Source organism: Protopterus annectens, chromosome 1.part1 (assembly GCF_019279795.1).
Source record: "Protopterus annectens isolate FY-2018-M chromosome 1.part1, PAN1.0, whole genome shotgun sequence".
Taxonomy (NCBI): domain Eukaryota; kingdom Metazoa; phylum Chordata; order Ceratodontiformes; family Protopteridae; genus Protopterus; species Protopterus annectens.
This window is the reverse complement of record NC_056726.1, coordinates 268,835,583-268,862,212: the sequence shown is the minus strand read 5'-3', so window position 1 is coordinate 268,862,212 and position 26,630 is coordinate 268,835,583. Positions and strand designations below refer to the sequence as shown.

Genomic DNA, 26,630 nt, shown 5'->3' with positions numbered 1-26,630 from the left:
GGGGTACAAGGTTTAGAAACATTGGCTATGTAGTCTGACAAATAATAGTCAAATGGAGAATGAGAATATGGAGTTGTGCAGTTTTCAATAAACTGGATTACTGACACTATGTACAAGGTTGTGTAGTGAGAGTTGGTGGGTGCCGAGGAGAGGATATTGTGTCAGGGAAGGGATTTGAAGCATTTGTGGGATGAGTGAGTGTTAGGGATATATTTATAGTATTTGGCAATAAAATTGTGTCAAACAGAGGATAGATGTACTTTAAGTGACATCATGAGTGCTGAAGCTTTTACAAGAAGTTTGTTCCAATAGGTACTTTTGTCAGTTTTTTTTTCTGAATATTTGGAATTGTGAGGTGGACTGTATGTTAGTAGGGAGTGACTCCTTGGTTAGTCAGGTCATTTTAGGGAAGCTGTGGTCAGTTGAGTCCAGTTTGCTTTAAGGTTAAGGGAGGATTGTGATGTTAGGTTCTATGTTAAGTTGTGCCTGGATAGTTGGCTTGAGACTTGGTTTGTCAGAGATTGTATTCCACATTTATAAACTCATTCCCACATCGACAGATGTTATCAAACTATATTAACCAATAATGCTAAAGCCAAAGTAGTTAACAGACATTAAAAGCAATTACAATGAGCAGCACACCTTTACAACCTATAGAACGGTTAGTTAATAGTTTAACATCAAAGTTTTAGCTTCATTTAATTATGATTTTCAACCAGTGTGTTTAAAGTTTTTGAGGGGTTATGCTGGGATGTTGAAACAGTGTGGTGTGTTAATAATGGTCCTCTTTCATATTTTTTGGCCACGTATTGTTGGGATGCTTTGCTGGCATGTGTCATTGAACAAACAAATTAGCGTTTTTTGCAAATGGCTTACAAATATTGTAAAATTATGAGGTCTCCCTTTCAGTTTTGAAGGTATTACATCATGCTATAGTTCCTTGTCTGGATTAATCATTAATATGCTAAAATGCCCCACAAACCTATAAACACAGTAACGGAATTGTTTTCCTTTTACAAAAGGCAGAGGAAGATTAAAAAACCCAAAGGCCTTGGATCATTTTTCATTTCAAATTGTTGTCTAGCTTTTCAATATTTATTTGACTTTATTTGCCTTTGAGTACTGGCAAAGTCCAACTGGCCAAAGCCCTTTTTCAAGAGGAGGCCTGGGGAAAAAAGCTCCATACTACATATATTTGCTCAGGGACTTAGCATGAGAGAACTAAAAATAAACACATTTTACCTATACATCAGTGTTAACAGGTGATCACCATGTTACATGCACGATATAGAGTACACAAGTAAGCTCACTCGCATCTATAGAACATTAAGGATTACTTTATAATCTATATATTCAGTCTTAGTAGTCAGGCAAGAATAAGGCAAATGCACATTTTTATTGCAACAGTTAAAACTCAATTGAAACCTGTAATAAGTTGATAAAGTGTGAAAATTTTTATTATTTTGGTCTGGCTGAGTAAGGAGGGGACTTAATAATGAGGTCGGTACAAGGCAAGACTATTTTGTTAATAGGGGTATTTTCATTAAGATTTTAAATTGCAAGTGGAATGAGATATTTTTGATATGCGATAAAATCAAGATCCACTGTTTGTCTATAGACTGTATATGTTGCTAATCACGGTTATGGTTTTTAGATTTCTGTGGGAACTGTAGGTGTTGGTTCAGTGACAGGGAGTTCTTTGAGGGGTGTGTTTGAGTTTAGTAACTGGCTAATGCTAGAGCATTTACCTGGAGTGCAGATGATGATGTAGGCAGTTAAAGGTGAATGAAAACTAGTAGATTAGTTAGCTAGAATGAGATAAGGGACTGAAGTGAAGCCAGTGATGAGTTCAAGTAATTTGATTATTGGCAGATTTTGCAATTTTTTATAAGGTTACTTCAATTTGGCAAGCTGAGATGCCCCTACATTACTGAAAATATTCTGAATTAACAGTGAAAATTATCGGAGTTGGTTGGTAGACTATAGAATAATACCCTTTCAGACAATACCTAACCGTATTGAAATAAAAAGGACAGAACCATAAACAATGAAACATAACCAATGAATGGTTGTGCTAAACATTGTACAAAGCAGTTCGCAGAATATATGATCATAATCTATATATAATAGCATGGAAGGTTAAGACAACTCTCATATTACTGAGACAAAGGTTAATATATGTGATAATACACTGCCACAAGGATATCATGCTGTTCAATAAAAGCACTTGAAGGAAAAAGTCACAAATATATAAGTTCAATCAGGAAGATTCTGTGGGCAGTATACAGTAAGTTATTTAGCAAGAAACTGGCATAGAAAAACTTGGCGAAAAAGTTTCATAAAAACAGAGTTATGTATAGGTGTGAAGCAACGGATGTTATACTTGGTGCCTGAATGAATGACAAAGGATGATTGTTCTATGTAGAAGAGACTCCCAATAGTTAATATCACAACTAGTAACATAGAGGTACTTTACTGAGTATAATAGGATAGGATACTAGTATAGGTAATAATCCACAGGTGTAGGCACTTGGGAAGGACCACAACATATAACCAGAAAGCCAAGTTTAATGTCCGAAGTTGAGAAACAGTACACACATTTAGTTTTATATTTTTGAATAGGTTTTTATTTAGATAGACTATTTGAAGTGTTTAGTTGTAGAGTATACCATTTAATTGTTTAATTGATTGTTGAATTTCATTGGTGGTTTTAGTATTTAGGATGATTTTAAAAGGGTTAGTTCTCTTAGTTTATTTATTGATTTATTTGCATTTATTTACCAGGATGGTCCAGCTGGGCCAGAAGTGCCCATTTTCAGTGGAGTCCCAGGGAGAAAAGCTCCACATACAAGACATTTCACATACAATACAGAATTTACATTAATAAAGATATTTAGTACATATTATTGGCAGCATATACAATTGGTGAAAAAAACAGTACTTAAGTAATCATTCTCAAATCAAAGATAATATACAAGCAATACAGAGTATATACATGAACATTCCATACGAGTAGTTTTCAGCTAGCAAAATTTATGTACGACACCATGCAGTGGATGCAAAGCAGATACAGGAATTAATTAGAGACTAGGTACTTCAACTTTTCACATGTTTAGGAGGTGTAATAGCTGACCGATAGGCTATACGAGTCTTGTTGCAGGAATCAGCAAAGTCGGTGGATATTGTTGCAGATATAAGTGGTGGTATGATGTTAAGGCAGGCTGCGGAAGTACCTGAATGTCTCACCTGGTTCAATGGTAGGTCTATAAGGGTTAGGAAGAGAAGGAAGTAGACAGGAGGGACCCATGGTAGGACAATGAGGGTTATTAGCAGAGGGAAGTGGACAGGATGGAGAGGCAGAGTAAGTAAAAAGACAGGTGGATGTGAAAGGAAGGAATTACTAGCTGAGTTAAGTACAAACTTGCAGTGCTAACGATTGTACTACTTTTTTTTGTCTATTTAATTGTTTCATTGAATAATGTGGTCTGTGTCTCTCTAGTTATTTATTTTTCTATTTAATTATTTCATAGAATACTGTGGTCTCTCTCTGTCTCTGCAGTTAGTGGGGGCTATTGTATTTCACTTCACTGATATTCAGTGTTAAACTCTTAGCCTAGAGGGTTTCTCTGTATTTATAAGTGTTAGTCACATATCTTTGAATTTTATTACTGCTCAATATCCATGTTGTTTGGCTTCTGCTTCATACCTACAATCAACTGCATTACTAGCTGAGTTAAGTACAAACTTGCAGTGCTAAAGATTGTACTGCATTTTATTTTTTTGTCTATTTAATTGTTTTACTGAATATTGTGGTCAGTGCCTCTTTGCAGTTATTTATTTTTTCTATTTAATTGTTCCATAGAATACTGTGATCTCTCTCTGTCTCTGCAGTTAGTTTCTTACCCGCCCTCCCTGTTCTTGTTCTGGTATTAATCTTGGTGGTGTTGGAATTGCCCGCCCCTCCTCTAAATTTGTGTTTAAAGACTTCCCCTGATTCTATCTCATTTGCTCACTCAACCGAGTACAGTGAGATCATACTTTGACTTCAGAAACTCCTACCAGTCCCATCTGTTCAGCTCCATCACAACTCTATTCCACTCTAGTGTCACTAGCTCATTCTCCCTAATACAAAGAGAACATTTGTGAAGGGGCAAGCCACTTAGGTCCTTCATTTTGAATTATCTTCTGTTTCTCCTTTCTCCCTTCCCACTTTCAAAAAAAAATAAAAAATTTCTAAGCCAATTTCCTGCCTTTCGTGTAACTAGTCTAGTCCAGATACTGATTTGCTGTAACCAGGACTGTTTGTAAGCTTCTGAGCTCCCAAAGCCTTTCTGTGTTGGAGAGAAGCCTTCTAACTTATCAATGGGAGTGATAAGCACTACGTAGCCTATCTACCACAAGAGTGGTTTCTGACCCAGAAATTGTAGTTTATTGGCCGTTTGGGTAGTTTATTGGCTGTTTGGGTAGTTTTTCCATCTCTTTCAACTTTCTGGTTTAAAAGCCCACATTTGCTCTTTTCCCCACCTTTCCTGTAACTAGTCTAGTCCAGATACAGATTTGCTGTATCCAGGACTGTTTGTAATTTTCTGAGCCCCCCCCCCCCAAGACTTTCTGTGTTGGAGGGAAGCATTCTAGCTGATCAGTGGGAGTTGTAAGCACTAGGTAGCCTATCTACCACAAGATCCAGGTACAGATTCTTAGTTTTAGCACTTGGATTTTCTTATTCTTGCTCAGCACTTGTTCAGAACTTGTTGTTAGCACTAAATAAGCTACAAATTACTACATCACTCAACCTTCTTCTTTACCTAGAGGAAAACAGTTTTTGTACTTGCTTTCCTCTCTAAACCAATCCCAATCCCCAGAGCTACGCCCAGGATCCCACACATCTTAAACAACAAAATAAACATAAGGGGAGGATAGGGAGGGGAGAGTTCAGAGACCCAGACTGGAATACTGCTGACATCATTTGCAACGCAGCAGAGTGCCCTTTGGACCTCTCAAGAAGAAGAGAAGGATGGGATGGGGGAGAAGAAATCACCCTCACAGGATCACGCAGTCTCTGCTAGACAGGGGGTCCAGGAAAGTAAATAATAAATGAAGGAAGAGCCAGGGAATTGTTATGGCTAGGCTTGTATAGGCCCTAGGGCTGACAGCCTAGTACCAACCTATGAACCTAAACCTATGAACTTGCTTAGAGAAAAACAGTTCTTGTACTCACTTTACTCACTTGTCTAGAGGAAAGTAGTTTTTTATTCGGGCATGTCCATGGATCGGCTCCCAGTGTTCTCTCCTGTCTATCTGATGAATCTGGGCATCATGGGGCAATGTAGCAATTGCCTCATGTACACAGACAACCCTCTCCTACTACCACCCAACACCACAACCTGTGAGATGCACTTATCTAGCCAAAGGTAAAGCTCTCTCCAACCAAGACTGAACTTGACAGTCAAGAGGAGAAGGTAAACAATTGCACCACACCACACTCATCACATAGTCCCAACTAAACCTACACCACCAAATTCCACACATAGAAACACAAAAACATTCACAGAAGCTCTCAGTAATAATTTGCTCAAGCAACAGAGACCTCCAAAGCAGAAATGCAAGCAACCTCCACCCTTCCAACATAACCCAAATGACACATAGCCCACTGACTCAGTGTGCCAATAAACCACAGTCCATAAGGCAAAACAACGTACCCAACACACTAGTCATAGGTGACTCTATAGTCAGGCACACTGATGTCCCACTCACCAGGCTAAACAAGGAGAAGGTTACTGTCAGCTGCCTGTCAGGTGCCAGGATCCACCACATAACCCACACACTCAGATCACTCCACAACAAGTACAGATATGACTCTGTCATTGTCCATGTTGGTGTGAACAACCTGAGACATACCTCCCTGGACTACATGAAAATAGACATAGAAGAGCTCTCTGATCTTGTAGCCCAGGCAGGTATGACCATAGCCATGAGTATCATCCTGCCATTGCCCAGAATGATACCGCAGTACAAGGACAAAATGATTGACTTCAATTGGCTAAGCTTCTGGTGTCATTCTAAGGGGATCCAGTATCTGTCTGCCTGGGACGACATGGTCAACAGACCACGATGCTTTGCCAGAGATGGCCTGCACCTGTCACCCCTGGGATTCAGGATACTGGCTAAGGGTCCTGCTGCCCCTTTAGTGCCTTTTTAGGCAAGGTTCAAATGACAAATTCACAACAATAACAGGAACAGGCAAGCAAAAACTGAGGGTAATGCGACTCAATGCTAGAAGTCTAAATCTCAAAATGCACTCACTCGAGGCACTCCTTAAAATGGAGAACATCAATATCTGTGTAGTGACTGAGACCTGGTTCATGGCTCTAGTGAGCACCCCTGCATTACCAGGCCATAATGTATACCACACTTTTTGGCCATCTAACCTGGACCAGAACACCAAAGGTGGAGGTGTGTCCATTTTCATTAAGGATATCCACACCTCCAGGCTAGTTGCACAGCATAATGCATTTGAAGTTACCCAAATGCAACTAACTCTGGGCAAAACTGCAATCCAAATTGTAGCTTGCTACAGATCCCCCACCATGCCCCAGGATTCCCACTCCTCATTTCTTGATATACTGGAAAATATTAGGGTTCAACCAAACACCCTAATAATGGGTGATTTCAACTAACCTACCATTAACTGGGAAAATTACTCCTGTACCAACTCCTTCGCTCATCGATTTCTGGAATTCATAAATTCCAATGCCCTGGATCAACTTATCCACACCCCCACTAGGGGCAACAATATACTAGACCTAGTCATTACCAACATGAGTGACCGGTGTTCCACACCTGAAGTCAACTCCTCACTGGTCAGATCCAACCATAAGCTAATCACCCTAGATATCCACATCCCGCCCCCACTCACCATTAAGGAAACCATGGTAAAAAATTTCTCCAAAGCCAACTTCATGCTTCTTAAGACAGAAGTGGCGAACTTCATGACACCCATGCAGATGGACAATACAGTTATGACTGCTGAATTCTACACAAATGCACTCTATAAGCACTTACACAAGTGCATGGATCATGCTATCCCAAACAGAACCAAGATGCTATCCTCCAAAAAAAGAAAGCCAATCTGGTGGTCCCCTGCCATAAACAAACTCTACAACAGAATGAAGAAACTGTTGCAAAAGAGAGTAAAATCCCATGAATGGAGTAGCTCCCTGGTCAGCCTTAGTACGAAGCAGAAATTCCTTATAAGATCCTCCAAAGCTAGCTATGAAAACAAAATTGCCACTGATTCTAAGGGCAATCACAAAGCATTCTATAGCTATGTCAAGAATCTCAATGGCAATACCCAGATCTGCCCTGAGTTACAGCACAACGGCATGAAAATTACAGAACCAACTGATATTGCTAACATTCTGACAGATATGTTCAGTGCTACCTTTACCCCTCTTTCCCCCCCTAAAGGGCCCCATATATATACAGGAAGAATGCAGAGTCACTGTAATCACATCTATGCAGGTAAAAGCTGCACTCTCTAAAACCAAAAATAAAGCATCCATGGGATGGGACAACATCCCAGGCTACGTTTTACATGAACTTCAGAACAAAGTGGCTCCCCACCTAAGCACCATGTTCAATCATAGTCTCACATCAGGCTTTCTTGCCCACTGAATGGTGCATAGCAATAGTTATCCCACTCCACAAAGGGGGAGCCACCACTGATCCTGGAAACTATCACCCTATTAGCCTGACGAGCCTGGTCTGCAAGGCCATAGAACGTATCATCATGGAACTCAAAGACATTGGTAACCTTCAAACTCTGGACCCCACCCAGTCCAGGTTTGTGAAAGGCAGATCGTGCCTTCTTCTGAACCTGATCGACTTCTTTGAGGCAGCCACCAAAGCCGTAGACGAGGGTAAAGTGGTTCACACAGCCTATCTTGACTTAGCCAAGGCTTTTAACACCATTCCCCATTCTGGAATTATAGCTAAACTCACTAAACTAGGTATAAATCCCTACACCACAAGATGGGTTGCCAACTGGCTCACTGACAGAACCCACACTATAAAAGTTGCAGACTCCAAATCTGACTTCAAACCAGTGACAAGTGGAGTACCAGAGGGTTCAGTCCTGGGACCTCTCCTGTTTGATATATACTTCTCTGAAGAACAGGCTAACACAGAAGACCTCTGACTAATGAAGTTCGCAGCTGACTGCAAACTAGGAGCCTTAGTTGAGTCCCCAAATGATGTGGACATTCTACAGAAGGGCCTCACTGAGACAGTTGCCTGGTGTCAGAGGCATGGCCTCAAGCTCAATGCCAAAAAGTGCATCGTCATCCCCTTTGGTACAAACTCTGTACCCATGAACTACCACATAAAAGGGCAGTCTACTTAATGCCAAATGTGTGATGAGACCTTGTGACCCAGGTGGACAGTAGCCTCTCCTTTGATAATCACATTGCCACAGTAGTCAGGAAATCCTTCTATGTGGCACACCTCATCACAAAAGGGTTCTCATCCAGGAAAAAAAAAAAAGAGGTCATTGTTCCCCTCTACTTGGCACTCAGACCCATTATAGAGTACAATGCCCGTTTTGGAATGTGCCTCAAGACATCTGCAGCAGCTGGAAAGGCCACAGAAGTACCTCACAAAGAGGATTACTGGCCTCAAACAGATGCCCTACATGGACTGTCTCAAACTCCAGCTTTACTCTAGCATATTGCCTACTCCTAGAAGATCTCTGCCTAACATATAAAGCTATGTTAAACCCAGAGCTGTTGGACATGCTACACCTAAAGAAATCCCAATCCCTCTGAGCTACACGCTCTAGGGACCTAAACCTTGTCACCACAATAAACAGGACATGCTGGAGGGATAGATTCCTGTCCCAGAGACATCTTACACTCTGGAACAAGCTACCCATTATGTCAAAGTTCCTCATTAGCACTGTTCAAGAAAAATCTTGATGAGTGGATGGGAAATAGGAAATACACTCCATGGATCACTTCTGTGGCTCTGCTCGACAGGGGCACAGGAAATTAACTTTCTTGGGTGGCGTAAGCCAGGAAACCTTGTTGGCTAGGCTTACTTAGGCCCTTGGGCTGATAGCCTTGTACCTACCTATGAAAATGCCAGAGTAGTAAAGTTGGGGAGGGAATAGCTACATTTCCATCTAATGAAGTCTCTATGTTGATGAAAACACAGTGATTCATTAAGCATTTATGTGCATTAAGTATGCACTCCTTTTCAACTTCGGACATTAAACTTGGCTTTCCGGTTATATATGGTGGTCCTTCCCAAGTGCCTACACCTGTGGACTATTAGTTATTTATTTTTGGCACTTTTCTTCCTTTTAGTGTGTATACTAGTATAGGTATTACAAGACTAGGGTAAGGAGGAGACTGAAGTTATGAATATGGAATACAGTTTATATGCAGAGAATAAAAGCAAAGTAAAAGCTTATGTATAGCTTGATTGAAGCATTATGTAAATGAGGTAGATTCAGGATGAGGAATATTAGGTTAAGTAACTGCAAAACAAGGATGACTAGCCAAATGTTCTAGAATAAAGGTTAGACTGTGGGGAAGGTAGAATCAACTAGTTCCTAATGCTTGATGGAATGATTTCCATAACCTCAATCCACAATGTGAGAAAGCATTGCTGATTAAAAGGAATGGAAGGAGATCGTGCGTAACAGGAGGGAGGTAGACTCTTCCACGTTTTCTACTGGGTAGTGATTTTAGGTCTTATGACATATGCTAATTACTCTCATTTTCATAGGTTTTACTAAGTGTACCACTCCAGGCAGTTAAGAATAGCCCTCGCATCCCATCAATGGACAAGCTAATTTACTTTACTGATAAAGGTGTATTAATTTTAGCCAAGGCATGAATTTCTGATCTCTCAACTCATCCATGCATGTTGTTTTCTTTGATGTGCAGGAGTTTATTCCAGAGATTAACAGAGATATATTATGTTACATAGTGATAATCACAGGGATATGTTATGCTATGAAGTGATAACCACAGGGATATGTTATGTTATGAAATGATAATCACAGGGATATGTTAGGTTACAAAATGATAATTGATGGGATATGTTATGCTATGAAGTGATAACCACAGGGATATGTTATGTTATGAAATGATAATCACAGGGATATGTTATGTTATGAAATGATAATCACAGAGATATGCTGTGTTATGAAATGATAATTACAAGGGTATGTTATGTTCCGAAATGATAATCGATGGGATATGTTATGTTACGAAGTGATAATGCTGGCAAGTGCTACTGATGCTCTGAGGAAAGATGAAGCCTTCAGTTCATGTACTGGTTAGGTGGCTGTTCCTGTATACATGGAAGAGGTCAGAGAAGGTGGATAAGTTTAGCACACACAATATATATAACGGATATCATCTCTTAAGACCCTGTACGAGAAAGAGTAGAAGGACATGGCCTTATCTTTCAGAGTAGCTAAGGTTGTGCAATTCAGAAATATTTTTGTGCACTAGTCTATGTGATAGTCTTAAGGGTTCAGGGTGCTTTACAAGGTGTATACTAAAGGGAGTAGTATATTCAAAGACAAGTCTGATGAAGAATGCTTTGGATAGGGACAACTCAAATGCATCTAATTGCTAACATCAAGGATGATTTATATGAGGTTGCAACCTGTTGAGCTACTGACATCAGTAGTGTAATTCCTGCAAAACTTCATTCTTCCTACATTGCAAGTCATAGACTAATGACAGTGGTGCTAAATGGCAAACATCAGTAAAGGCCTGGAGATGAGTATATGCTATGGAGAAGGGGTGTTGTCATGTGCTCCCGGATACTATGCCTTAGTCTAATGTCTGAAGTCATCAAATTCCTTTTTGTCACAAATTTAAAACTGCCAGTTTTTATCTGTTTAAATACAGCCATATAATGAACTCTGCTGTTTTGACTATAGATATGAATTATATTCACTGCTTACCAAGGTTTTTACAACATACACAGTTTATCTCAATTCCATTTCTTTAGCAGAGTTCACTGCACTACAAAATATCAGATTAGCCAAAGTACCAACTTAAATGTCTTTAGATATTCATCATATTTCCTATATCAGATAAAAGTTGTACATCAGCAGAAGGAACAAGGTGGATTAACGTCTTTGTAAATTAGTTGTTTCTATCCATTTAGATTTTGCTCTTTCTTCGGTTTCTGTCTGCTTTAGATAGATTTCTCATCTAGCTTTGAAATTCATGAATGCAGCCAGATGAGGAGGACTGAACAGCCTAGGCTCCCAGGTTGTGCAAAGAAAGAGTGTGAATCCTTGAGGAAGCTGAAGAAATTATTGCATATCTAATGAGCTACAAGGAGTGGGCATCCATACAGGTTTAATGTTCTGATCATGGTTGAAGCTTGTAATGACTTCAGATGAAATAGTGTTAGTAGCCCAGTTTATTATCTATACTTTCTTTATCCTAACATTGATTGTTTCATACTCTGCAAGTCTGGACTGATAGCACTGACAGAAGTTAACCACAAGAAATTACATAACTGGGCACAGCAAATTATTCTTCCAAAAATTAATAGGTTCTGTGCTACAGTTTGCGTTAAGAGCTTACATATTTACCAAAAATTTATTTTGTTAAACACCTTTTGTTAAATTAACTTTGCCTCAGAATACTTGGCTGGCTTTTTATGTTTATTTGATTTCTGCTTAAGTCTGCCATTTCTGGAATATTTTTGAAAACTGTAAAGATGTGCACCCAGAAACAATGTACTGCATGGGATGAGGAACACTATTTTTAAAGTTTGTATAGTACTGTTCAAAAGTCCTGAAAACAAACTATGCTAAATGTACCAAATCTAATGTTATATATTAATTGACAACAAAAATGTGGCCATAACAATGCAGCACAAACCATTCATACTCAGTAAGAATATTTTGGAGTTTCAGATTCAATATGGGGGAGGTGGCAAAAAAAATCTGACTATTTCAGGGTTTCAGAATAATTACAAACCACAGCACAGCCATTTACGTTTATTCAGAAGACAAATTAGTTTAAATGAAGTAAATTGTGAGTGGCATAACAAGTAAAAATGATGCAATTCCTCCAGAGTTCAGTCTCAAAATATACAAAAATAAACAGACAATACATCTACCCCAAGTTTAGACAAAAGTGTGTTGTAAGTACATTTACTCTGGAGAATAGTTTCCAAGACGAATGCACAGAGGAATTCAACTGTCTGAAAATTTGAGTCATAGAATTTAGACTGCAGCAGGTAAAAATTCTCTTTTTCAGACATGAAAACTTTCAAGAAAAGGAAAGAAGAGAAGTATTTCCAAACCACGAGTAATAAGAACCTGATATGAAAGTCAGAGGACTGCAGAGAGTTCAGGCAGGTAATTTTATACTTACAAATTTAACAGAAACATGCTGTTAGCCTAAATGAGAAAAGAAAAGCAATTTCTTATTCTAAAATTCTGTGCCCCCAGATCCATAATTTCCTGGGGTGTGTCAGCACATCACCAATCATTAATCATCACATGCAGTTGAACTTGTTAGGCATGTGGGATGGGATAAATCAATGAAATAAAGTGAGATGTAAAAGGAAAAAAAGTACTTCTTTTACAATGTCCCCAACACATCCAGTGTAATAACTGAACCATTTTGTGAACCTCGTTAGGTATGATGTCACTGTTTGCTTCAGTAATTAAAAACTAATCAATGACTTTCCTTGATTTCATTTCAAGCAAATAGCCTCTTCCATACTGCACTTTTTCAGGTTTATGTTAAATTCTACCATCTAAGCCAGAGAACATTTTTTTTTTAGAATTTACAGTATGCTTTTATTACCTGTGAAGGGTTCCTGAAGAACAGGATCAAAACTCGTGGAAGATTTTTCATCTTGTACGAATTCTTCAGAGACAGCAGATTTGTAGCTTTCTTTTACAGATGAAGTTTCATTTTCTGAGCAAAGCAGGATTGAGAGAAGATGGGTGACTTTTAGTACCCTATGCTGATTATATTAAACTGCATACTCATTTTGTATTTAACAAATGCAAAACAGGTGAACTAGCTGAAAAATAGGAACTAGTAAAGAATGCAGTTTATGAAATATACAGCAGAAGTCAAACAGTAAACCATGTAGCTCCCACGACATGTCAGTAGTATGTAATAAAATGTACATAAAGTCGCTTCTGAGCTTTGTGATGCAAGAAGAATGTAATTTTAAGTGTAGCCCATTCTAATTAGTGCCAGCCATCACAAAGTGCCAACAGACTGTAAACGATTATGTATCAAGAAAATCAGTGCAGTCTGTTTAATTTAATTTGGTGAAACTATACAAATGAAATGGTCTTTTGAAGACAACACTAAAGAAGGACAAACTCTTTTATGATAAACTACATTAAAGAGTTATGATTATACATTATTTTGCAAGTTTCTGCAGTTAGAATCAAGGCACATTTATGTTTTCATTTACATCGGCAGTACTTGACTTAATTATTTGTACTGGTGCTGCATAAAGCAAAGGCACCCTGTTTGGTTTATATGCAGATGCCTTGGACTGTTGTACAATGCAATAACTATAACCATAGTTGTTTAATACACAGACATTATTTGCATATATTTAATGCATCACTTCTCAGTGTGTTTGTGCCACATATTAGTTTTGTTTTTATATTGAACATTGCATATTTGCACTCTTGTATAGTATTTACATTCTTGAAAGATTTTACAATAAATACATCAAACTTAATCAGATGTGTGCAGCATTTAATGCGTTACATACCCATGAACGATAGCGTAAAACTCGTCAGAGAGCTTCCCATTCTACAACTCTTTCTGCAGGTGGTCTTAGGTTATATAAACTTCAATTAGTGAACAGCAACACCCTGGTCTCACTGTTTCTCTCTCTGACACACGCACCGCAACTGTACAGTTATGAGGTGCCCCAACCACAGAGTAGATGTGTTAGCTCTTTTTGCTTTGAAAAGGCAGTTTTTTCAAAAATGGGTGTAGTCACACAACAATGATTACTCGAGGATTAGTAGCCTGACTGTTGTAGTCACTTTTGCTTCTCTAAATAAATTGAAAACAAAATTAGGCAAACATAGTCCACGGGCAGCTATTAGAATGAAAGCCAGCAAGAAAGATCCTTGTATAGAGGATGGTAGCTCTTACTATGACCCAAATAGTTTAATATGCACCTCAGATGCTGGGGGTGCTAGTAGGAGTGGGAGGGAGAGTTAATTATTGGTTCACCCACCCCAGGGGAGGTGTGGGCTTTCTGCATGTGATCTAGAAGTTCTTTGATGATGGGGACTGAGCTGTAATCACACAACAGATAGCTATTGATTTGGCATTCTGTAGGGCAGGGAGTTAACATTGTGTGTGATGGTGTACTCCTAACATTACACAGCTCTGCTCAGTTAGTGCACAACAAAAGAATCTCCCAGCTTACTGTTATAGTCTGCCAGTTCTGTTGCATTTCACCACTGCATGCTTTGCCTTCTTTCCAATCTACCAATGGCTGTGGCAGTGCCATGCCCAGTGAGTATTACTGCTGCTACAATGGAGAAGCAGGTGAAACACTGAGCAGCTGATGGCCAGATGGATTGGTACATCATGGGGGGGGGGGGGGTTGAAGTGGAGTGAGGAGAAAAAAGAAAGGGAGAGATTCCAGAACTGGGTAGTCATTCTAGGGATCTGACATTTCCCATTCAGCCTGCAGATACCACAGCTCTCACCATTTAAGGTAATTGATGATCAGTGAAAGTATAACGTCTCCACTGCTTACAGAGAAGCTTAAAAAATCCAGACCTTACATTTATGCAGGCTGTATTTACATTAATGATACAGAACAGGGAGTGTTGGTGTTCCTACAGTCAAGTGTAGGATAACTCTTATTCCTCTATTAAATATGACCTGAAATCTCATTAACATACAGCAGTTGCTTTCCTGAAGAAGTGCTCGAGCTTCTTAATTTCCTTTGCTTATGTATAGCCTTCAGCACTGTGGGTACTAAGCTAAAGTATTTTCCCCCAAACTAGAGGGAAGAATAAATATAAAACAAATGTCAGAAACTAAAACAAAGTAGGTCCGCAACTTGATTGCCATGGGAAATGAACTGATAAAAGCTAGATGATAACTCTAAATAGCATGTTAGTATAGTCAAACTCAACATGTACACATTTATGGATATTCTTAGTATTAGTAGCAATCTTTGCAAGTGTACACCAGAGTCTCACAAGGTAATATTAGGCTATGTGCTCTCCCATATCCTATTCAGTCCCATGTAATTATCTGAAATAAAAGGGTGTGTACCCTCAAATACGATCAATTTGCCTATGCATATGTTAAGGGAAACTGGGGACTAAGAAATTCCAAGCATTTCCATAAATTTATTTAATCTGCTATTAAATAATTAGCTCAAACTTTAATGGCTTGTCTGCTCATAGGCTGCTGAACACATGCTGGACACATTCCATCAGTGACAAGTCTAATTAGTCCTTCATTAACTGGGGAAAAAGCACAGTTAATTCTTTGAATAGGCTGCTAAGTTTTTCATTGTTACCATTGCCAGCATCAGTTTCATCATTGTGCCACCTGACCCAAGTACAATGTACTTCCATGGATGGTATTTGATGTACTTGATTATGACTAGTTCCCTGCTGTTATTTCTAAGGTATGTTCTACATGGGGTTTGGATCTTTGACAACTCAGAATGGCTGAAGTCAGCCTTGACATGGTAGAATGAATGAGAATGGGTGTGTTTTCGGTTGCCTTGAAAGAATCTTTTATCTCTCTCATTCACAAGAAATGATCCCTTGCTCCAATAGGCTCCATCTCTAACCTTTCTTTTCTTTGTAAGGTTGTTTGAGAAGGTTGTTTATGCACAATAGGAATAATACCAGACAGTAAATCAGCTCAACAAGTTTCATCAGTGTGAGTTCCAGTATTACCACTGCAATCTCTTAATGGTTAGAAACCAGTGTCATCATTCTACTCTGGTTTGAGCCTCTGTTCAACTCATTTTAACTGAATGCTTAAGACAATACTGTGACATTTCTGTTCTAGTCATCGAATGGTTTACCACTCAGGCCATACTGAAAGGTTATTTCTGGTTTGAATACAACCAGCCCTTCTACTTTGGCATGTGGAATGCCTCAGGGCCCAATAACGGGCTCTTTACTTTTTATTGTGTTTATACGTACCTTGGGAGATCTGAAGTCAAACATACCAGCGCTGTGCTGATGACACTTGGCTTTATCTTTTATCTCCACAAGAAGATTTGGTGAATGTTTTACCCTTACTCACTGCATTACAACAATCCATCAATAACTCAAGCACAACTAAAACTGAGTCTATAGCAGTTGTTGCCCTCGAATGGATTTTTCTGCTACCCCATTTCATAACCGCATTTCATATGGAGCAAAGTTTGTGTTTATTACCGAGATATGCAATTATATGGGATTCTAGATAATTTGCCAATGCCTAGGGACCAAGCACAATATTCCTCAAGCTGACTGACCTTTCACTGGCAGTTAACACCTTGATCTCCTCTCTTCTGGATTAATTCAATGCAGTTTACTTAAACTGTCTGACAGAGTCTGAACATTTATAGATTGCACCAAATGCTGCTGGTATGCTACTTATTGCCATCTTAACATAATTATATGAAGAATGTTTTGTTTAGAAAACTGTGGTTGGTGTTTTTTTTCTGTAAAATTTGAAAGTGGTTTTAAATGAAATCCAAATCCCTGTGATAATTGTAAAAGTGAATACGAAAATATCATGTGCACTGGAAGTTTTGAACAATATTTATGGTAATTAGATAAGGACAGGAAAGTAATGGGATATTGGCATGGCTGGTGCCTGACTCTGATCATGCAAAGGGCCCTATTGTCCACAGTCAGTATCTGTTGACTAAGTGTGCACTGCTACAATAAGGCATTTTAGTCATTCATGTAGGTCAGACCTGTACTGAATGATGTCAGAAGGGATAATTATTCTTGATGACACAGAAAACACAGGGACGTCAAAAATGATATGCAAGTGTCCTAAAAGCATTTATGCCCCCACCACAAAAAAAAAAAAAACAGTATGTTGTACACAGCGATATTTTTGATTTTTGTATGACTTGTTGGTAGTGAAGCAAAAGTTGATGCAGTATTTATATTGTCTTTAATTATTTTACTTTATTTGTGGCACTAAAAATGGAATTAATTCAATAATAGGCCTGGATTATGTAATATAGTCTATACATGTTGTATTTTAATAATATATTCTTGTAGTACTTTCTTTAAAGCCTCCATTAATGGCAAAAGGGTTGCCATTGGTCAGGTCATATTGTCTGGATTATTTGAAGTGATAGTCTGATCCTTAGCATCCATTATTATTACAGTTAGTATGATGGTTAGAACAGAGGACTAAAGCTCTGACTTGTTAATGAGTTGCTACCTCAATTTACCTACTGTGCAACAGTTTGCAAGTCACTCAAGATAGTGCTTTGGAGCAATAAGGAATTCTGGCTAGGTTCCTTAATGGTCTCCAGGATAGCATGCTATCAGCTACGAATCCGATGTTGTTTGCCAGTCATTCTTTGATTGTTGATCTATTTCAGAAAGTGTTAGGTTAATATCACCAGCACAGCAATTTTTTAATGCAACATAGACAATTTATTCTTCAAGAGCAGCTAACACTGTAGTTGTAGATTAAGTACTGAAATGAGAAGTTGACTGCAAGCCACAACTTCTGAATTAGTAACAGTCTTCTTTAATGTGGAATTATTTGGATGACATTTACTTCTGCTGAGATTGCGCATATTGTCTTAGCATATGTTATCATGTGGTTAGTATTTCTATGCTGTCAGTAATACATTTCTCTATAACCTGTGCTACACCATGGTTGGGCCTTATGGCATGATGCTAGACATCTCTATACAATTTCATGTAGTTCATCCAAAAAAAGTAAATGTAATTTATTTTTCATAACAATAAGTGCTTTACACAGTCAAAACAGTCAAAAAAAAATAATCTATAACTGCTGATGGGGGCTCTCTGTGGATGAAAGTGCCTTATGCTCTTATCTGTTCATGTTTAATCAGTCTTTAATCTGGCTTTGCAGGATTAGTGTGTATGTATGTGTACCTTAAATTAGAATACTTTGGCTACTCTATGCATGTGTGTGTGTGTGTGTGTGTGTGTGTGTGTGTGTGTGTGTGTGTGTGTGTGTGTGTAAGAGATTCGATATATGTGACTTTGTAGTCATTTCTTTTTAGTTTTTGACAGACAAAATGACTGATCCAGCTGAGCTGATGAAGTTAAAAGGCATTGACCTACCTTTGCACAACTAATGTGCATTTGTGTACAGTAATTTAAAGTATTTTACTTCGGCCATTTTTATCACAGTCTGAGATGTGATGTGTACTTAGTCAATATAGTGGCAATAATTTTGATTAATACTGGCAGATTATAGTGACAGCAGTTTTAGTAGTCTTATATATTTGAAATGTCCTGAAATAGGTACTTTTGTCATTACTGGGTCTCATTTTGTTTCACTGCTTACTGGAAAAATGTGTAAAACTCTAACAAATGCTGCTGTATTAAGCAAGAAGTGTTGCTGCACAGCCAAAAATACAATTTAAACCAATCAGGAAGATGAATCAAAGTACACATACATTTATGCATGGTCCTAAAATGTGCAGGGGGCTCATGGTTTGCAGTTGAGGGCCTAAGGTACACAATCTGCCACTGGCCAGTTTCAGTGAATGTGAGTTGCAATGTATTTTCAATGAATGCAACTTTCAAGTGAAGAAATGTTTCCTGTTGACCATGTCAAGTCTGTTTCCAATGTGAGATTGTTTTATTTAGCAAATGGCCATCAGTGTTTATGCTATAAAATTTGAAATAAGTTGAATCCAAAGTCTCTATTCAGAAAAAATTAAGAAAATAGTATAAATATTGACAGATCTGAACAGTGTTTATAACTGGGGAGAGGAATCCAAGTACTCGGTCACTGGAATGGCTGTGGGGAAAAGTCCTCATTATCCTGTCTGGGATCTAATTTGATCATGATCTGGCTTCTGCATTGCCTTGAGTAGCAATGTTAAAAGAGATGAACAAGGGAGGAAAATGACCATAATTAAATAAAGCTGTGCATTTTATAATTTACTTGCAAATGTCTAGTGTGTCAGGAAAAATTATAACAATAAAAGTTTGTTATGGCATGGTATTTCGGTAGGTAAAAGGTGTCAGATTCCTTTTGCAAGTGAAAGGCTAAGAAATAAGCAATGGGTAGTGACCAAGTTAAAGTTTAATGCTGCTTGTTTTTCATTTTTTTTTCACACGTGTGGCTAAATGGTGCAGCTGTGGCAGTTAGCATTGCTGCCTCAAAACAAGTGGTTTTCTGGTTTGGTTTCTGATGCTTGTATTTTATGCAGTCAGCATGCCCTTTGTGTCCATGGAAGGTTCTGTTATGGAGTCTGGTTTTATCCCATGTGCAAATGTGTTGCTGACAGGTAAACTGGAGATCCTACAAATTCTTCACAGGGGTGTGTGTGTGTGTGTGTGTGTGTGTGTGTGTGTGTGTGTGTGTGTGTGTGTGTGTGTGTGTGTGTGTGTGTGTATCTTTCTGTTCATGCACTGTCTAGGACTGGTTTTCTGCATTATACCCACTGCTTGCCAGGACAGGCTCTAGCTCTCAGAGAACTCTGAATAGGTTAATGATGTCACAGATTGAATGAGGCTTTAAAGTGTTATGAAGTGTCGGTTGTTTGTCAACTGTCTTGAATTCTGCAGTAACAGCAACAGCATGTATCCATGCATTTACTAAATATACTTCATTCAATTCCTCAGTGCAGGGGCTGGAATTTATCCACAAAATCAATTGGTAAAGGCTGGTATCAAGCTCTGATGGGATGCCAGACCACTGCAAGGTAGTCAGACAGACACACATGAGCCCACTTCTGGGTTAACTTAACACCATCAATAAATCTGCCAGTATGTGTCTGCACTGGAATGAGGGGGAAGTTCCCCTGAGAGGATACTGGCATGAAAGACCACACAAAAGCATCTCTGCTGAGAATCAAATTAAAGCTTCAAAGTGTAGCAAGGCACCAACACTAACTATCATGCTGATGTGCCACATAATAAAAGAGTCTTTGTTTATTTGAAAACAAAATGGCAGATGGCCTATCAGTGTAAAACAGTTAATCCAGGAAAAGTAAGTTGAAAGGAAAGAGAATGAATGTCTAGTAAGCCGAGGTTTAAACTAACTGTGACATTTTTATTAGTACCAAGATAAACATGTTACCATAGTTTTGTATATCGTTTCTAAAAGGTGTTTGAATTTAAACTAAATGTTCACTCTCCAAAAGAATAAGGCCTCCAATACAGCTACTGTTATTCCATTTCCCAATCTAAATAACATATGCACACTCATATAGCAACACAGGTCTCCATCAGTGATTGGTTTTTGGAAGCCTGTTTACCGATAATTCATCTGTATCAGTCTTCTGGTACCTTTTTCCTAAGGGTCACACTCGTTCCGTACTTCAGCCCATACAGTACTATACCTGCATGTGCAAAGATGCTTGCCCATCCCATCACTCTGAAAAGGGATCTCCCCTGATGCACTTGCACTGTTGAGTGAGCATATTCACACTTGTACCCAATGAAGCTGCATGAGCTCAGTTTGTACTTAATGGGTCCTGGATCACTAATCACCCCAAATCCCAAGGTGTCAGCAGCATGGTCAAAAGTATTCCCATAGCCACCAAAGAAGAAAAGCGAACACACCATAGCCATTGCAGTTTTACTTCCCTTCTGCTGGCTCAGGATTGCTGCCAAACCTTAATATCTGGCAGCATGTCATCTTGCATCATTAACAACCCCTGCCATAAAGCTCTGCTGACTACACCATTTTTTTTCAGAACCATGACCATTTACTTGGTTTATGCACCTACTCATATGCCTTATGTCTTTCACTTTTGCCATAAATAATGTTATATATATATTGAAGCCCTGGAACAATATTGCCAAACCAAGGGTTGTAGAGTCACGGCTAGCTTCCAATGCATCCTTAAACTGAGCCATGGCCTTATACAAATCTCTTCCTTATCTGATTCCAGTTTTCTAGTACCAGACACAATGAGGCAGTGTAGATACTTTCACATGCTTACTTGTAAGCCATTTACTGCTGAAAGAGCCTGCATGTGAGAGGTGTAAATACTTATTACAACTGCAGGAATACTTCACACAAACTGGGCATTAGTCCCCATATAAACACCACACTACATGACTCAGGACAAGCATGAAATCTAAATATAAACAAAAACTGAGCTGGAAACCAATCCCAATAAGAGCTTTTAATCCAAATGACTTATTTTGCGCAAGCATAAGTAGCAGACCCTCTTCCGTCAACAATGGGACGGAATGGAGGTTCTGTGAGTGATTTATGAATCTTGGGGATTCCGAATAAAACAGGAATCCTGGGTGCCACTATTGTGAGATACTGAAGTAACTCAATGTCAATTACTTTTTCCAAAAATAGGTCTTCTATTGTACTGTTTATTTTGCTATGAGCAATGTTGATCTCATTTTTACTAACCTTTTGGTAGAAATCATTAGTGAGAAGCTCGTTAGTTCTTTGAACATAAAGAAATTGGTCCATTAGGACCAATCCACCACCCTTGTCAGGCTTCATTACCCTAATATTACAATCATGCAAAATTTTAATAAATTCGCGTTGAGATTGTGTGATGTTACAAGAAAAAGGGTGGGGGACGTTTTTGTTGGCATTCAGAGCCCTAAGGTCCAATTCACAAACTCTTTCAAAAATACGCAAGTATCATGTAGTGGTGGATTAAACACACTAGGGACTCTTAAGTGAGATTGGTGCACAGTACTGTCACCAAAAAGAAGTTTAAGATTTAATTTTCTTACATATAACTTAAGGTCAGTAATAGACTTAACTAGATCAAAGCTAGAATCTGGAACAAAAGACAAACCCTTTGAAAAAAAATGTACAATATCAGAATCTATAGTAAAAGAAGTGTAATTAAACACTTTAAAATCACAAGTGGCATCACTAACAATAACAGGATCAGAAAATCTGCTCATTAAGTCTTGTATTAGGTTTTCCGATTCCAGAAATAATTTTGGTTGTATTTCCCTTGACGTTGTTGTTGTTGCTTTGGTTTTCTCCCCTGTTGCTGGCCCTGCTGAAAATTTTTTTGTTGTTGATTAAATGAAGTATTAGATGACTAAGGAGGCATAGAGTTATCAACAAAAATCAAAGCCTTCATCAGTCAACTCTCCTTCACAACTATTGTTCCTGTTGTTAAAATTACCTTCATTTCTTTGGGCCATAAAACCAAGATCATCGGAATGGTTATTACCCTCAGTAGATGTTAAATCTCTCAACAAACCTAGTCTCTTGTGGCTTGTTTGGTTTCTTGGTTTCATGAAATCTAAATATACTGAGGTTCTCCAAAAATCATTACCAAAACCACAAAGACCTCATACGCATGGCAGTTTAGATGGGTGCATTACAGCCAAACTCCAGCAACACACTAATACCAAGTCCACACTAGATACAGATTCTTTCACCACAGACCAGTTCCCAAGCTCTTCAGGCTACAAGAACAGTTCACTTTCCATAATATATTTAATTCAGATAATTCCATAGTTTAGCACATTGATGCACAACTCACCAGACAAAGACAGGGTACCCACTCTCTGTCTAGAGTTAGAAGCTACCATGTCAGTAAGAGACACAAATCTCTTCACCTAAAGTATGAATATGACAGTCATATTCAGGAGTGTGAATGACTTACAATATATTCCCTTAGGTGACATGAACAAGGAGATGCTGGGGTTCTCAGAGTACATATCTAAGGTTGGATAGAAAGTAGTCTTAAGCGGTATACTGTGATCAGAATGATGCAATATATGTAAAAGTTAACTGACTAACTGTAGATGTCATTCTAGGGTGGGGGGCTAATATGCATCAGCACAGAGTTAGATGGAAGACAGACGCACGTTTTACCAAGCTTGGTCTGTGTCAATCTCATCAAGACTTTTGAAATACAAATTATTTCCATACCTCCATAAACCTTTTCATACAATGTCAGTTTAATCAGGCTATCAGCCTAATAAATTCAAATTTCAATTTGGTAAATACCAATGTGGCTTTACTCTGCTGTAAGTATGTGATTGCATGAGAAATTTTCCTCCTGTGAAAACTTCCTTCTGGAAAACAGACATTTATGCTGTCATTGAAACATGATTCTAGAAAAATGACAGCACTCCTACCTTACCCAGCTTCTATGCCTACTATTTGTTTAGACTTGCAAGTGCAGACAACAGTAACACTTGTGGCGTTGTGTTTGTCTTTATCTGAAACACTATCCCCTCTGAACTGACAAGGAGAATGACCTCAAACTCTGATATTATAATATCAGTAAAACAAAACAAAAAAGACCTTGTACCACATTCTGGTCAACTACATAACCCTATGCATGGCACCTGCAGCAATGAAAAATGTATTAAACTAGAGTCCCTCTTTATTAACTTAAATACCTTCCTTCTTGTAACTTTTATTAACCTGCACAAATTGGACATCTAAAATTACGTTAATAAATATGCACAAGACTTCCTTGACTTTACAGTTGCAAACTCCCTCAAACTGTAACCTACTCCCTACTGGTGCCAACATACAATGTGTCTTGTCCTCAAACAGAGCCCGTCTGCTTCTTGCCCACTGCCATACCCTCTGAAAAAATTGGATGACTGCATTGTTTTATTCATCTTATGATTTCAATCTAACTAAAAAGCCAAACTTTTCAGAGACTTCAAGGCCACTCACCTTACACATGATGATGATGATGATGATGATGACTTGAAATGGCTCAGCAAACCTAGCCCTCCAATGGCCCTTTAAGAATTGCTGCCATATATACTCAAATTATATTTCTATCTCAACTCTTGCATAGAATCTAATGTTCTTACTTGTTACAAACACAATGCCAACTTTGGAAACAAAACTCAGATGGAATTGAGCTATAAACAAATTCTACAATAAAAGGAAAACATCTCATATTCCTAAATATTAGAAGAACTCAGTGTATTAGAATTTACCTCAGAATTGTCAACAAAGAATTCTGCATCAAGATCAAATCCTGCAGAGCTAAATATATACTAGAAATTGATATGTAGGCAAAGGATGACAGCAATACATTATTTTATATAAAGAACCCGAGAGAGAAATGCAGCATTGCACTGGCTTATTTCTAATAGTATCACCCACTTAACCCTGTGGATATAGCCAACATCCCTGTTGATAAATTCATCCCCATTGCCTCTTATCAGTTGTTGCTAAACCTTCCAGTACAACGTATTTAGTCCATATCCCCTCTGATAATCATCGCAGAATAGATAAAAGCACTCTCCAAGACCAAAAACATTAGTAGCGTATTTCCAGATGCATGCTGGGCTGTTTCCTGGTTAGTATGAAACACCCTCTATCAGAACCTCCTCCTCAAAACATTCAACCACAGTTTCTCCCGTAGATATGTAACGGGAGCACAATATAACATCTGTAGTAGTCCCCTACCATCCTAGTCCCAAACACATTTATATTTGTAAAAAGTAGGCCATGCCAATTAAAACTGGCTGATTTCTTTGAGTCACAAAAAACTAGATGAAATTTAACTCCATGCAAACAGTTTATCTCAATTAATCCAAGGCTTATGACACTATAAACCACACAAGAATCATCAAAAACTATAAATCCCTGGGTAACCAATTGGTTTGTTAAGTAGCTTACTGATGGACACCATTTTAATGGCACACTGTCTTCCCAAGAGGCTTGTTACAATCTGTGTATCCATGGCTGTGCTTTGGGAATACTTATTTGACACATACTTCTCTGATGTGATGTCAGATATGAGATTACAGGTCACTGGCTACATAAATACAGACTGGAAGACACGACTTGACATATCACCTAAATTACTCCCCTCAAAATAAACAAGGACATAAGAGACAGACTCCTTCACAAATAATGAAATCTTCTTTGACCACCACATATCCTCTGCCATTAGGGAAACTTTAGACTCACCAAAATCATTATTAAAGGAATATCCTCTTGGTTAGAAGAGGGAACCATTCCTCCAACTCGCTGCGAATGAGGCTCACACCAGAATGTAATCCATGTCTGATTATGTGCATGCCCAAAAACGTAACCCAAATGGGGGGGGGGGGCAAATCTGCACTGAACAAATCTTAGGTATGAGGTCTCTGTGTTACCTATTGCACCCAAGAGCCTTATCTCTCTCATTGTCTCAAACTCGTATGAGAAGATCTATATTTGGCATAAAAAGCTCCAAACAATCCAGTCCTGCTTAAACAACTAGGTATTTGCAATACTGGTAGTAACACAAAATAAAGGAACTTAAATCTACACAGCAGATCACATGTCCACTCATGATTAGCAGTGGAGTTTTACAGTGTCGCATTGGCAGCCCGGCACCCAACCTTCTACAGAAGGCACACACATGCACACACTCACGCCTAGGGACAATTTAGAGTATCCAGTCCACCCTACACAACATGTCTTTGGGAGGAAACCAGAGCACCCAGAGAAAACCCATGCAACCACAGGGAGGACATGCAGACTCCACATAGAAGGCACCACAGCTGAGGATCGAACCGGATAACCTCTTGCTTTGAGGTGGCAACGCTAACCACTGTGCCACCGCTACTGCCCTAAACACACCATAGAACAGTACTCTTAAATCAGCCTATTAAAATTTAGGCAAAACGATCAATTAGGTTAGAAATGTCAATCACCAAGATGCCTGATTCGTACAGAGCCTGCATACACAGGCTTAGAAATATTAACAGGTTTCAGCCAGTCAGGTTTCACAATTGCAAATACCCATTTCAATCTGTCATTTGAGTTTAGAGAAAAAAAAAAAAAAATATATATATATATATATATATATATATATATATATATATATATATATTAAGAGAAGCATATATGTGGTAAGAAAGAAGTTAACAGTGCAAATTACGAAGGAATGAAGCACGGGCCATACATGACATGGCTGTTTCCCTAGTGTAAGATGAAGATAACACTGTCTGCCCAGTACAACAGAAAGCAGCAATAAAGTAGGAACAGGCATCATTCTGTGCTGTTTTTCATTTTTTAAGGAAAAAAATGTGTGGCGGTGTTCTTTTAATGAAACTGGGGGACAGCCCCATCCCATCCCTGTCTCCTTACCCATTCCGTACAATAAGTCTTAACCAGTTTCAACCTAGTGTGTTGTTAGCCGCAGGCAGAAAGGTAGCCAGAGCATCTAATAAGTGGCCCAGAACTAAAGGAGTGGTACCAAGAAAAGCAGACAGACATACAGATGAAAAGTAAAGCAGAAATCTAAAATAAGAAGTCTGTTTCCTTACTCATAATAAACCATGCAACAGTTCAGTTTCTCACATGCAAACAGATCCGAGTACTGTAGTTTTATGTTATGTACGCAAAAATACATACAAAGCAACTACTCGTAGTCTCCCTGCAAAAAAGAATGGATAGTAAAGTTAACCAACTTCAAACAGATATGGAAAA

At 38.6% G+C, this 26,630-nt stretch overlaps 1 protein-coding gene across 3 annotated transcripts in view; it reads right to left on the bottom strand.

Annotated features, from left to right (window-relative positions):
* LOC122804506 (synaptotagmin-like protein 2) overlaps positions 1-26,630 on the bottom strand; it is a 3,492,381-nt gene that overhangs the window by 2,245,090 nt on the left and 1,220,661 nt on the right. For all 3 annotated transcript variants that reach the window (XM_044074423.1, XM_044074432.1, XM_044074438.1), the window contains one exon: positions 12,852-12,965. In XM_044074423.1, the coding sequence (XP_043930358.1) occupies positions 12,852-12,965 (114 nt within the window). The remainder of the gene's footprint in view (positions 1-12,851; positions 12,966-26,630) is intronic.